Source organism: Tauraco erythrolophus, chromosome 10, assembly GCF_009769465.1.
Source record: "Tauraco erythrolophus isolate bTauEry1 chromosome 10, bTauEry1.pri, whole genome shotgun sequence".
NCBI lineage: Eukaryota > Metazoa > Chordata > Aves > Musophagiformes > Musophagidae > Tauraco > Tauraco erythrolophus.
The window spans coordinates 3502466-3516112 of record NC_141474.1 but is presented as its reverse complement, the minus strand read 5'-3'; the positions used below and the strand labels follow the sequence as shown (position 1 = coordinate 3516112).

The 13647-nt window shown below is 47.3% G+C and overlaps 1 protein-coding gene across 1 annotated transcript in view; it reads right to left on the bottom strand.

The window, feature by feature from the left end:
• COLGALT2 (collagen beta(1-O)galactosyltransferase 2) overlaps positions 1 to 13647 on the bottom strand; it is a 55369-nt gene that overhangs the window by 15549 nt on the left and 26173 nt on the right. Inside the window, exons 2-4 of the mRNA XM_086617397.1 lie at positions 4434 to 4544; positions 2760 to 2877; positions 1766 to 1900 (exon numbers count right to left, since the gene is read on the bottom strand). Coding sequence (XP_086473523.1) covers positions 1766 to 1900; positions 2760 to 2877; positions 4434 to 4544 — 364 coding nt within the window. The remainder of the gene's footprint in view (positions 1 to 1765; positions 1901 to 2759; positions 2878 to 4433; positions 4545 to 13647) is intronic.

Below are 13647 nucleotides of genomic sequence, written 5' to 3'. Positions count from 1 at the left end.
CTGGCCTTGAACACTGCCAGGGATGGGGCAGCAACAGCTTCTCTGGGCAACCTGTTCCACCCTTAGAGGGAAGAAATTCTTCCTTCGATCTAATCTAAATCTCCCCTCTTTCAGTTTAAAGCCATTGCCCCGTGTCCTATCACTACACACCCTTGTCCAAAGCCCCTCTCCAGCTTTCCTGTAGCCCCCTTTAAGTACTGGAAGGGTGCTAGAAGGTCTCCCCTGAGCCTTCTCTTCTCCAGGTTGAACAGCCCCAATTCTCTCAGCCTGTCTTCATAGCAGAGGTGTTCCAGTCCTTGCATCATCTTCATGGCCTCCTCTGGACCCGCTCCAGCAGTTCCACGTCCTTCTGATGTTGGGGACTCCAGAGCTGAACGCAGCACTGTGGGGGGTGTCTCACGAGAGCAGAGTAGAGAGGCAGAATCAGCTCCCTTGACCTGCAGTCATGCTCGCTGGCCTGCTGGCCACCTCTTCTTATTCTAGGAGATGTGCAGCTGAGGATCCTGCCTCCCCAAAGGACAGCGAAACACATGCCAGCAACAGACCAGAAAACAGCTCAAAAAGCTCATCTCACTATTGAGGCTTACTTGGGAGAAAAAAAGCATTAACTACAGTCCCCACTTCAGCTTGAACATCTTGGAAAGCCCATCTAGAGCTTAATCAAGAGCATTTCAAAGGAAAAGCGTGAAAAAAGGCAAAACCCAACTGTGACAATAAATCTGCCCTTTTATATATTTGATTCTCGTATTAAAATCGTTTTATGGACAAGGTGATAGTACTGGGTTCGACTGGGATGCAGCTAATTTTCTTCGTAGCAGCCTACAGGCTGCTGTGTCTTAGACTGGTTTAGCTCAACCTCATTCTGGCTCTAAAAAATAACACTTTTTCTACTAGACAACATCTTTGATACTTTCTGCAGTGTAGGTTGTTTGAGAAAGTAACACGACACTGATTTTAGGCTCAGCACTTCTGTCCTTTACATACATACTTCAGCACACACACTCACGCTCCCTTCAAGGCAAAGGGTGTTGCCCCTCTACATAAATCATCATCTTATGTGAGAAAAATAACCCCTCTACAATGGAGAGCTGCAGAAAGAAAAGCAAATTGCTCTTGGATTAGCATCACTACGCAGCCAAGCTAGTCTCAAATAACATACCAAGAGTTTTAAGGCCGTTACGCAAACATATGGAATTGCCTCAAATAAATTCTGGTGTGTATTTCGGTATTTTTTATGTAGTTAGTGGGACTGTATCGCTTCCCAGGACTTTTGGCTAAGCAAGCTCAGCTTCATCCAGGTTCAGCTTTTTCAAGTGAGGAACCTCAGATATGAAAGCAAGTCTCAGCCACGTGCCTGCACGCCCAACGCCAAACACGTATCACTTTGCTCGTATCTACAGCTCGGTTAGAAAACACACCCTGAAAAACGTTTATAGACTGTGACATCCTCTCTACCCTTATTACCAGATTCCCTATAAACGTACAGACCTTCCCCAAAGATACCCACCCAAGATTTGGGATGCCACCACTGAAAGAGGCGCAAGCTGAGATGACCGTGTGACACTGCTACCCTCCCTAAATACCAACGCCATCTCGGCCTGTCTCAGAGGTACAGCAGCTTCTTCTCGGGAAAAAGACACTACAAAAGCAGACGGGAAAGCCCAAGGAACAGAAACGATGCCCACCGTTTCACAGACACAAGGCAGGAGGCCTCTGAAAACACCAGCTTGCGCAGTCACCCACCACTGTTCATGTCATCACTTGCCTGGGGGGTGATGCCGCACCAGAAGTTAGAGTAGAGAGAGCGAGACTCGAGCATCGGTGCCACCAACGTCTTGTTTTCTGCTATCATCAGGTTCAGGGTTTGTGGGTTGGTCAGTAAATTATCTGTGTCGATAAACTAGAGAAGGAAGAGGGGAAGAGAAAAAGGAATTTGTTATGAGATGGAATGATACGCTTCCCCTGACGCTTGCTTGAGGCATGGGCAAGAACCACAGAGCTGGTGGTTTTGAGACCACGGGACACATGGCTGTTGTAGGCAAAACCCAGGGTGGGGGCTGCCCCTGCACCACAGCTATGAGACGGGAAAAGATGAGGAGCTTCCCTCCAACTCCACGGAACATTACTACAGCACCGGGGCAAGGGAGCTGTGAAGGAAAATAAAATCACTGAAAACTCAGGGCAGGTTTATTCTGGCCTGAAAAACCGGCCTCACGCCCTCGCTCGCTCAGAGGCTGTGGGAACGTCACCGTTAACTGCTGCTGCAGCGACCGATGGCACGTGGCCTCCCACCACCTTACACTTCATCAATAGCACGTGGGGTTTCCATCTGCAGGACCCATCACCAGGAGTATATTCTATCCTGATCCCCATGGAGAAAGCCTTGGGCTTACCCAGGGACTTATCTTGCTAGCTGCGGTGTCTCTTGCTCATCAGACCAAGAAACAACATGCAGCGTCTCACCGCAGCGAGCTTTGTCTTCAGATTGAGAAGAAACTTTTTGGCAGCCCCAAGTATCACAGTGACCACCTGTAAAGTGTTTGCCTGAGGACAGTCGATAAATGGAACAGGTTGCCCAGAGAAGTTGTGGCTGCCCAATCCCTGGAAGTGTTCAAGGCCAGGTTGGATGAGGCTTAGAGCAACCTGGTGTAGTGGAAGGTGTCCCTACCCATGACAGGGGGGTTGGAACGAGATGATCTTGAAGGTTTCTTCCAACCCAAACCATTCTATGATTCTATGAAATCAAACCTTGTATTTACCAGGATGTAGTCTGACCACTTCTCTCGTGCAGCACGCAGGGCGGCCTGTCGGAGTTTCATCAAATGAGTGAACCGGGAGCTCGGCCAATGTTTTGGCCCAATTTCTTCTGGGTAAGACCTAGCAAACAAAACAAACAAAAAAAAGTGACGACAACCCACCTCTGGGCCTTATTACATCAATCAATAAAAAAAAAAAGAGAGTTCCCTTGCTGCCTTTTTTCCCAAAGAAAAACAGTGTTAAGAGTCACCTCAGGCAACCCAGGAGAGGTTTTGAGGGAAAATGATGCCAAGTTCTGTGCTGGCGTGTGTACACAGGGCACCAGAGAACAAGCAGACCTGGGGCATTTCCTGCTGACCGAGCAACCACAAGCAAAACAGCACTGTCAAACCCAGGGGTTTCTTCGGCAGCGGCAGGTCCTCACCTGACGTAAGCAGAGGTTACCCCACCGAAACGAACCGAAGCTGATTTACCTCATCTGACCCTTGGGGAGAAAGTCATCTGTCCTCTGCTAGGCTTGGAGTTGAAGTTTAAAACTAGAAACGCAGCTTCCTTAAGCCCAGTAGAATCAACAGAGCTGAGGATGTGAAGATGGAGGCGATTTGGGTTCCCTCAGGATCTGAGCGTTATTAGTAACTGTTAACACATCCCGATAACAGCTCTTAAATCTACAAACACCCAACCCCATGAGCCCAACCACGTGAGCCAAGTTATGCGCGTATCTCCGTTCTCAGGATCAGGTCCAAAAGCAAAAGCTTTGTGACCCAAACGGAAGGAAACTCAGCGACACATCCCTGCATGGAATAAAAACTCAGGACTTTGAAGCCAGCAGAAGCCGGTGAAGGAGATAAGAATTTCAAAAACTTTTTAGAGAACTTGAAAAAGCTGAGCTTGACAGGATTAAGGAAACTCATTTCCAAAGAAAGGATTTTTAAAAAGTCAATAAAACGAGGGGTTTGTACCACAAACACCCCATCGCTGCGCTGAGGACCCTGAAAGTAAAAGTGAATCTAAAAAATGGGGAAACTGATGTACTTTTTCTCATGGAAGAAACAGAAAAAATAACAGAACAAGGAAGAGCTGATCTCAAAAAAAAAAAGGCAATAAAAACCCAACGCAGACGATTCTTTCACTTTGAAATTCTGCGTTGCCTTGCACTTCATTCCTTAAAACAACATTCTCTTGAAATTTAACATGATATTTCAAAGCAATGATCCTGTAAGTTGTGCAAAGGCACAATATACTGAATTAAATCTAGTTCTCGGGCTCAGAACTTCCTGAATGTCTTGGACAGAACTTTCGCAGATGCGATGGGAACGGGCTACGATTTCTCTGCTTCCTTGCAAAGAAAGAATCACAGTTTTTATTCCCTGTAGCTTTCGATGCGATTTGTTTACCACGCAAAGAGAGCAGCTGCAGCTGCTAAATAACTGAATGGAAAACGCTTTCTTCTCCCAAGTTCTGCATGAGTTCCTTCACTGAAGTCAGAAACCTTCTTTGGGCTCCATAAAAAGACAATTTTAATGGGATGGATCCCGCAAAAAAAAAAAAAAAAAAAAAAATCTACTTTTTAATGCTTGGATATTTTGCACATCATCTGGGTTGAAAAGAGAAAACCTGGAAAACTGGATATATATGCTACACAACGTGAGTCAGCCCCTCACTGCCGTACTCACGGGGGGTCTTCCATCGGCCTCCACTCCACGTCATGGTAGAGGTTCTGCACGTTCTTCAGCCACTCCCTGAGGATCGCTGTGGTGTTATCGACGTTGTGGTCAGTGGCCGCCCTGGGAAAACAAAGAGCCCTGTTAACGCACGGTTTAGGTCCTTCACCTCTTCCCAGCTGGTGAACGAGCCAAAGAGAGGCAGGAATTATTTCCTACTGGGGCATCCCGCTCCTGGCAGAACCCAGTGCAGCTCCATGGACGCACAAGCCCTCGCCAAGGCACGCAGCAGAGCCCCGTGCCCCCGCAGAGCACCCCCTTCCTAAAAGCAGCATCTGAAAATGTATAATGTATAAATACTCCCAGAAGGTCCCATGGGGAGACAGGGATGTGTTTTGCACCATCTCTGCTAAGGGGAGGGCACTAGAAGGCTGTGCTAAGCCCCCATCAAGTGCTATAAACCACCTATTTTGTCCTCCAGCTCCAGAGATCCAGAGGCATTTCCCACAGCATCCTCCACCCTACTTGAAGCCAGAGATGGCTGTAGTTAGGGGAGGGCACACAGAAGGGGGAAAGGGGCCACATCCCAAACCCTAGAGCTATTTCAGGAGAAGACCTCCACCCCAAGTCATCCTCTGATCCTCCAGATGAGAATCAGGGAATGAACCCTTTCCAGTTCACGCAACCAGAAGATATCAATCCCCTGGGGTTTAGCCTGGTTTAAATTAAAAAAGAATCAAGAATTCCGTTTTTAAGATTATTTCTAATGGGAAGAACCCAATCACTTAAGGACAGGAAGCTTATTTGTTGAATACGTTGAATTTGTTGAATATTCCCATTTATTAAAACGATAAATAATGAAAGTTCAGCAAGCGAAGGGAGGCTGGCTTCTTTGCCATGACCTGCTCTCCTACGACAGAGCAAGGCTGGGTTTAACCATAACTTTGGGATTCGCTTTTGCCGAGCCCCAGGCTCGGACTGCACGGCAAATCCACCCTGCATGGATGTTTCACTGCACTGACGTAGTCATGGTCTGTTCTGCTGAGTCAGCACTAGGTCAAACTTGCTCCGTGGATTTTATGGCTCGCAGCTCATCCACTCAAGTCCCTGTTTTAGCATACTTTGCTTGGGCCTCCCACGGCCGCTGTGTGTTTCACTAGTCATCTTCTGCCTGCCTCCCACGCCCCAGCTGCACAGGCAGCGAACAACAGCTCCAAAATTCCTAAAATACCAGAGAACTGTGACAACGAGGGTTTTTTTTTTGTTCAAAGTCATCACTGAAGCTGCAGTGGTACTGAGAAGCTCCCGCCACGCAGTGGGACCACACCGCAATTAGGCATTGCACAAACCAAACGATGGTGATGGTGGCCATCCTGAAGAACATCAGGACCTTACTCCACTGCCAGGTCCAGGCTAGTTTTGAGGGTCCTACAAACCCTTAAAGTAAGCACACAAACACTAGAGAATCAGGTGCACATGCTCGTTTCCCTCAGCATGCCTCATCCCAGTCCTTCTAACCTTGCATGAGATCAGTGGGGAGATGTGGAGGAGTTTGCTACAGTCTGGGGACGGAAAGGGGAAGCTTCAGCCGTGCACACGTCAAGTTAGTCTTGGTGTTATGCTGGCTGCTCCCTGGTCTCAGCCAGGAGATTCTTCTCCATTCAGCACAAAATGTGTTAGTGGGGGGAGCTGTTCGCAGAGACGCGCAATGGAAACCCAAAGTTCACAAATGAATCATAACTTCCTCGACAAAAAAAAAAAAAAAAAAAAGTAAAAACGTAGTGAGTCAACCTCAGAGAAAATTATTAACAGTAGAGAACACTGCTTCCTCAATCGCTCAGAGTTGCTTCATGAAGCCCAAAACCTTGACTAGCAGAAGAAACCTTCAAGTTGAGAGTGGCTGACAGTTACTACAGCTCTGCCCTCACTAGCTAGCCTTTCTTCGCTTCCCCAGGCAAGACGAGGGGGCTGAAGGACACTCTTCCTAACACATCTTTGTCTCCAGTTCCTGTAAGGTCAAACCACACCAGTTTTAATGCATGGACACACCACCATCCCGAGAGAAGGGCACGGCACACCAAAGACTGCTACTACCTGATCTTACCATAGGTTAAGGGCTACCTAGGGAAAGAGCTTCCCAATCAGACCCACCACACCTGAGGTTCTTCATCCTGCTCCTGGGAGGGCAGCGTGCCCTCGACAAAACGCAACCCAGAAGACCGCAACAGCTAACACCCTCCAGACAGAAGCAAGACACGCAAACGGAAGCCTGGAGGTATCTCTAGATCTACCCACAAGGAAAATGTTAGAAGATAAATGGCATTTTACTGCCCAGGCTGTAACAGTGGTGTTATGTAGAAGGTAAATTCACATCCCAGTAGACCTCTACAAAGACATTGATGAGACAAAGCTCTGGCACAAATAAAGGACTGAAGTCTCCAGGACTATCCACCCAGCAGCATTTCTAAGCCCAAAAGTTCTCAAAGGCAATAAGTTTGTCACACCCTGGCTGAAACATGCCCTATGACTAGCCATTTGGCAAACCTTTGTTTTTCCAGCTTTAAGCCTCAGAAAAACCCAACCCAACCAAAAAAACCCACCCCAAACAACCCAAGCCATTCCCAAAAGCAATTATCACCATTAGTTTCAGAACAATTCACACTGAAGATCAAACAAAAATCAGCACTTACTCCTATTGCAGCATCTGAACCAGTCTGTCTACCTGCCACCCCAGAAAAAACAGCAGCGATGGTCTTTGCAATACCACTTTATGGAAAACAGACACTTTTTTTTCCCTTCCCTTTTTTTTTCCTTCCCTTCTTTTAGAAAAAAAAAAAAACCAAACAAAAACAAACAACCCCATCACAAGAAAAACAGGCAAATAAAAATATGAGCAGAATTTCCCACTGGCAGCAAGAGCTCCTCAAGTCAAGGCACGTCAAGATACTCCCTGTTAGAAGAACTTCTGTAACAGGCAGTTTGTAGGACTTCAAGAAGCCAAGTACAGTTAAAACTTCAGTGCTCTAACTCAGATGGATGGACCAGTTGGACCCTCTTCTTTCTTAACCCATTTTCAAGACGCTAAGGCCATCTCTGCTGCAGATCTCACCACCACCAGTGGTCTGCTGCCCATGGTGCACATCTCCCCAGTTCTAGAAAACTGACCGTCCTTTCCCTGGGTGATGACAGTCAGGAAGGGTTGAGTCACACGGACAGAGCAGCCAACACTTGTGCCATGTCTGGTATGGCAAGACAAGGCCGTGGGATGAGTCTATTCATGTGATAAGCTGATGGGAAGAAAGCATCACACGGAAGACACTGTGCTGACTCCTCTTGGAAGAAGCTCACAGCAGGTGAGGTAGAGCAGCACCTCTAATACCAGCAGAAAAGCTATTTCAGTCTCTCAAACTCCTCCTACAACAGCTAGCAGAGAAGGGCAGTGCAGGCCAACAGGTCTTCTCTACATGTCCTGCAAGTAAGTTTAACAGTGAGAGCACTCCACATAAGAGATGTTATCATCCCTCCTCACCTGACTCTCCTGGAAAAGCGTTTTTACTACATCCTCTGATCCTTACTGGTCCATGGTATCCACTTGATAGGGTGAGGAGACTGGGGCACCTTAACCCAGCTCCACTTAGCCCACCAAGAACATACCTTAGCAGTCCACACGGCCCTTAGACTAAGGCAGTGCCTCATTTATTTATTTTTTTTTTGTATATTTTGGGAAGCAGGCTGGTGAGCACAGTACTATTAGTTGAGTTAGAGTCCGTCAGTGTTATTCTTGGCCTGATGTCAGGTTCCAGTCACGTTTATTGAGTGGATCAGTTTGAAACATTGGTGCAGTCAAGACCAAGCAGGAGCTACAAGAAGATACGCTAAGCACAAGGCCACAGGAAGAGCAGAGGTGAGCTGCCTAGCAAGTACAATCCTTACCCATGATTCTCCAACATCTCATCATCTTCATGGCTCTCTGCTGGACTTGCTCATGCTTGTTAAAGTCTTTCTTCACCAAGGGGGCTCAAAACCAGACACAGTATTCCAGACGTGATCAAACAAGTGCCTAGCAAAAGAGGAATAACCCCTCCCCTTGATCTCCAGGCTATACTTCTCATCATGCCACCCAGGACGCAGCTGACCTTGACTACCAGGTCCCACCGTTGGCTGGTGTTCAGGATGCTGTCCCACCATAGGTCCACAGGACGTCTGAGGCCTTTCCAGAAGAGCTGTTTCCCAGCCTACATCACTGCAAAGGGTTCTTCCTTCCCAGGTGCAGGACCTGATGAAGTTCAAGACATTCTCTGCAGGCAACTCTCAACTCAAAGCCATCACATCCTCTGTCTGCAAACTAGCAATTGGGGGAGAAAACTTAAAACAGTGGGCTTCTCTCAAAAGGGACAGGTTACGTCAAGGACCTTTGCACTAGAAGGGAGGCCACTCCACGTTCAAGAGCGAATTAACAGTATCTAGAATTTAATTAAAGAAAAAAGGTCTCCTGCGAGACTGACAACCTAAAGTCTGTGTGACGCAACCAGGAAAGACCAATGGAGTGACAAGGGAAAAAAAGAAAAATATCAAATTCCTGCCACTCTTTTCTGAAAAGAAAGTTTAATGAATTAAACTGGAACAGACCTCCAGGTAGACACTCCTATTCCAGTAACATAGCAGCTTGTTCCCCCCTCAGATTTAACCCCATTTCAATATACAGAAGTTAAATTTTGGAAAATTTCGAGTGAGAATGTTCATCTAGGGGCTCACATCACCATAACTATAACCACTTCAGTATTTACTTTGGCTTTAACCAGCAGTCTTACCATGGACACAAGCCCTCATTGTCCGTGCTCAGCAATTACCCCCTCTCCCAAAAAAACTCAAGTACCATGAAGAGCGGAAAAATAAGCGCAACGTTAAGCGCCTACTGTTTTAATTAAGTAACATGTGAGTAGCAGCACAGGAGGAAAACTACTCCTTTAACAGACTGCTCGTATTTTTAGCTTGGTAACGTCGGCTCAAACTATGTTTGCAAGACGGAATTAAAGTAGGCTTTGATGGTTCTTCTCCTCTCTTCCTCTCCCCAAAAATAAAAATCACTGTTTTTCACTTCTTCACGCCCCGGCTTGCTCTCCCAAGCTATTTACAGTTTATTTACCTGAGACACTGGGTCAGAGGAGGAAATCTGCACCTTCCCCATCTGTATAGGAAAAGTACTAGAGGACAAACCCAACCCTGTGTGCCTCTGGCTTGTCAGAGTCCAGGTCGTGCTGGAACATGAGTTGTGGGAAACTTCATGGCCAGGGGCCTGCAGTGATTTTCCTACCAAATTTAACATTCACCAACTCTTCCCTTTTGGCAAACAGGCAGGGAGGGAGAAGGGGCTTCCTACAGGCGTACGTACTTCATGTTCAAGAAGTGGGTACTGCGAAGCCCAGGCAGAACTGGAGGCAGCTATTTTCAAAAACTAAAGCTATAAGGAGGAGCCTTTCCCTTCCTGACAGTGTTTCAAAGACTGTAGGGCTTAAGGAGGGTGTTGGGTTCTGCCCCCATCCCCGTGCAAAGTAACACCACAAAAAAGGTCACATAGAGAATGGATCCGCACTAAGTCAACCACTCCTGAATCCTTTACTGCTACGAGAGCCAAACTCAAGACACCCAGAGTCAAGTGGGCCCTTCTCATCGCCCCACCAAGCACATATCATGGATGACAACGCTCAGGACGTGGCTGATGGTCGGGCTGTGTTGAAGATGGCTCACAGGAAGAGGACATCCATGGCTTCCAGGGCTCCTGCATGCTGCAGGACTGGGTTGGGTGTGTAATCAAGTCCCAGGAACATCCAAAGATAGTTATTTCAGCTGTCAAGATCTGTTGCTTTTTCTCCACTTGCAGTCAGGGATTCAGTTTACCCACAAGGCTTGCTATGGGATGTAGCCAAATACTGAGTTCCACTGAAACAAGAGCCCTAAGTTGGCCACATGCTCTAAGCCCACAGGGTCTCTCTTGTCCAAAGCGAAGTCCAAAGTCAACAGAAAGCCTGTTAGCAGCTCACTCCTAACAACTGGAGTGTAGATACTGGTGACAAAAGCTCCAGTAGCTCACCTTGGCCATCTTCCACTAAGCAGAGCAGCAATAAAGCGTTCCGAGAGAGGTTACGTCTCAAAACAAATGGCACCGGAGGAAGCATATTTCTGTACGCTGCATTCCACAACCTGCACTAACCGAGGTGCCCAAATATTCGGTTGGACCTTCAACCCCTCCAAGACCTCAAACATCTGAAGTAGTGAGATGCACTGGGAAGAAGCTCACCTGTGAAGCCCTATCTTTACTGTTTTGTTAGAGATAATAAAGACTCATGTAGGTCATGGCACTTCAGGCCCAGCTCTCTTACATTTGCTCAACTCCATCAAGACCACTTGACCAGTCACCTTCCAGCTTATCAAGAAATGCCAGTTTCTACAGCTACAAAGGTTCAACGTTGTTTACCATCACACTAATAACACGCGATGAACAGAGCACAGAGTGTGAGTTTTAACAGCTCAACTTGAACTAAAGAAAAAGCAGAACTGAGGAAGACAGCAAGGTACTTCCAGTTTTTAAGGGTCACTAGAGGCCTCCAAAGTGTTGAGATCCTGCAGCAAAAGCCCACTTCAGCTTTCGGTCACTCTGGGCAACTCAAAGAGCTCCCTGGTCCGAGCAGAGACCTGAGCTTGGGGTCACGCAGGCTGCCTCGACTGATGACTGTGCTTATTCTGGGTGTGAACTCAGCCCTGCGAAAACCAGCAAAAAATAAAAATCCAGCAATGGAGTCCTAGTATGAGTCAAATACAAATTTGGATTTAGATTTCCCAAAACAAGCGGTAAGTAAAGTAACAGACGAGTCATTTCTCCCTGCCTTTTTGTTTGAATGCTGCCAGACTTAGAAAACTAATCCAAAACATCAAAACCACCAAACTGGCAATTTCCACTGTGCACCAGTGATGAATTACCTTGACTAGGAAACAGTGCAGCTGGGAGAGACTGGAACAGAAGGTATGGATCCTAAAGGGGAGGGGAAAAAATTCAAAACAAGACGGAGACGAAACACCTTCTGAAACCCAGGGAGAGGGAGTCTGCCAAGGCAGCCAAGAACTACCAGAAAGCAGCTACACCATTACGCCGGGCCTGAGACTCAGCTCTCGTAGCTATCGCTCTGCCACCTTCCCCCTGAGGACCATAGCATGCTGCCCACCCCAAAGCCTCTGGCTTTTACTGCTTCTAGCATGGCTTGATGTGCAAAGTAAAGAGCTGTTCAGCACTCCGTTGGGGTAGTATACTCCGATTTCCCAAACTTGAGTGTTTCATTTCAGCTGTGAAAACATCCTTCCTTGCCATAGAATGGTTTAGGTTGGAAGGGACCTTCAAGATCATCTAGTTCTAAGCCCCCTGCCATGGACAGGGACACATTCCACTAGACCAGGTTGCTCAAAGCCTCATCCAACCTGGCCTTGAACACTTCCAGGGATGGGGCAGCCACAACTTCTCTGGGCAACCTGTTCCAGTGCCTCACCACCTTCATTGTAAAAAATTTCTTCCTTAGATCTAATCTAAATCTCCTCTCTTTCATTTTAAAGCCACTGCCCCTTGTCCTATCACTACACGTCCCCATTAAAAGTCCCTCTGCAGCCTTTTTGCAGTCCCTTTAGGTACTGGAAGGCTGCTAGAAGGTCTCACCAAAGCCTTCTCTTCTCTCAGCCTGACTTCATAGCAGAGGTGCTCCAGCCCTCTTATCATCTTCCTGGCCTCCTTTGGAGGCACTCCAACAGTTCCATGTCCTTCTTATGTTGGGTACCCCAGAGCTGAACACCGCACTGCGGGGGGGGTGGGTCTCATCAGAGCAGAGGGGCGGAATCCCCTCCCTCAACCTGCTGGCCACTCTGCTTTGGATGCAGCCCAGGACACGGTTGGCTTTCTGGGCTGCCAGCACACATTGCCGGCTCATGTTGAGCTTCTCATCAATCAACACCCCCAAGTCCTTCTCCTCAGGGCTGCTCTCAATCCATTCTCTGCCCAGTCTGCACTTGTGCTTGGGATTGCCCCAACCCACGTGCAGGACTTTGCACTTGGCCTTGTTGAACTTCATGAGGTTCATAGAGGCTCACCTCTCAAGAGGAGCAAGTAGTGGTGTTACTATCAAAAACCTCATGTTTTGTGTTCAAGATCTTCTCAAAAACACAGCAAACCCTGTGAGTGAGAGGGCTCACTCTAGCTTTTCACACACTCCCCACCAACACGCAGGTATGGCCCTTGTTCACCCAGCACTGAGGAGACTCAGTTACTAAAAAATTTTATTTTCATTAGAAACATTCCATTGCTTTGTAGGTATTTGTACTGCTCCTTGGACTACCAGCCCTACCTTCCATCTCTTAATCCGAGCCTCGATACCTCAAATCTGACACTTATCAATGAGATCAGAGGAGAACACATCATGAGCTGCCACCGAGATGTCCCCCAACAATGCAGTTCAGAGGCTGTGAACAGTTTCGAACCTTCCTGGCCACCACTTATTTTAGCACAATTATACTCACACGCTTCATTAACAAGGCCTCAACCTTCAGGCCCAAGTTCAAAGAACTGTTTAAACATTTAAAGTTGCAAAAAATCTTAACGCATGCCTAAGACTTTTTGGCTCCATAGGGACTTGGCATTTGTTCCAGGGTTTTCCTTAATTAAGGACAGACTTTCAGAAGTACTACTTTAATTTTTTTTTTTTATTATTTTTAACTCAAGATGAGGCTTTGAGCAATCTGATCTAGGGGAAGGTGTTCCTGTCCATGGCAGGGGAGTTGGACCTAGATGAACTTTATGATCCCTTCCAACCCAAACCATTCTGTGATTCCATGTCAGGTCCCAGCAGAGCAGGTCCAAGCCCAGATCAGCGGTGGGAGCTGTGTGGGAGCACGGAGGCAGTGACGAGAGCAGGGACGCTCTCCAGGCTGGGCAGCCGTACAAGAACAGGACCTCACAGTACAGGAATGCAGCAAATACGTCTCTTCTCTAACTCTTTCCCCGTGCCCTTCAACAGCTTGTGGATAATGGATTTTGCTGGCAGCAGTGGCGATTTTAAAAGCCTTCGATCATCTTCCAAGCCCAAGCTAGAGAACGATTCACAGATGTATGTAAGTGTGTATGGACTTTCGTACGCACCAGGATCTTTCCTTTTTCTACACTACCTCAAGAAATCTCTCGCTTTCTTGT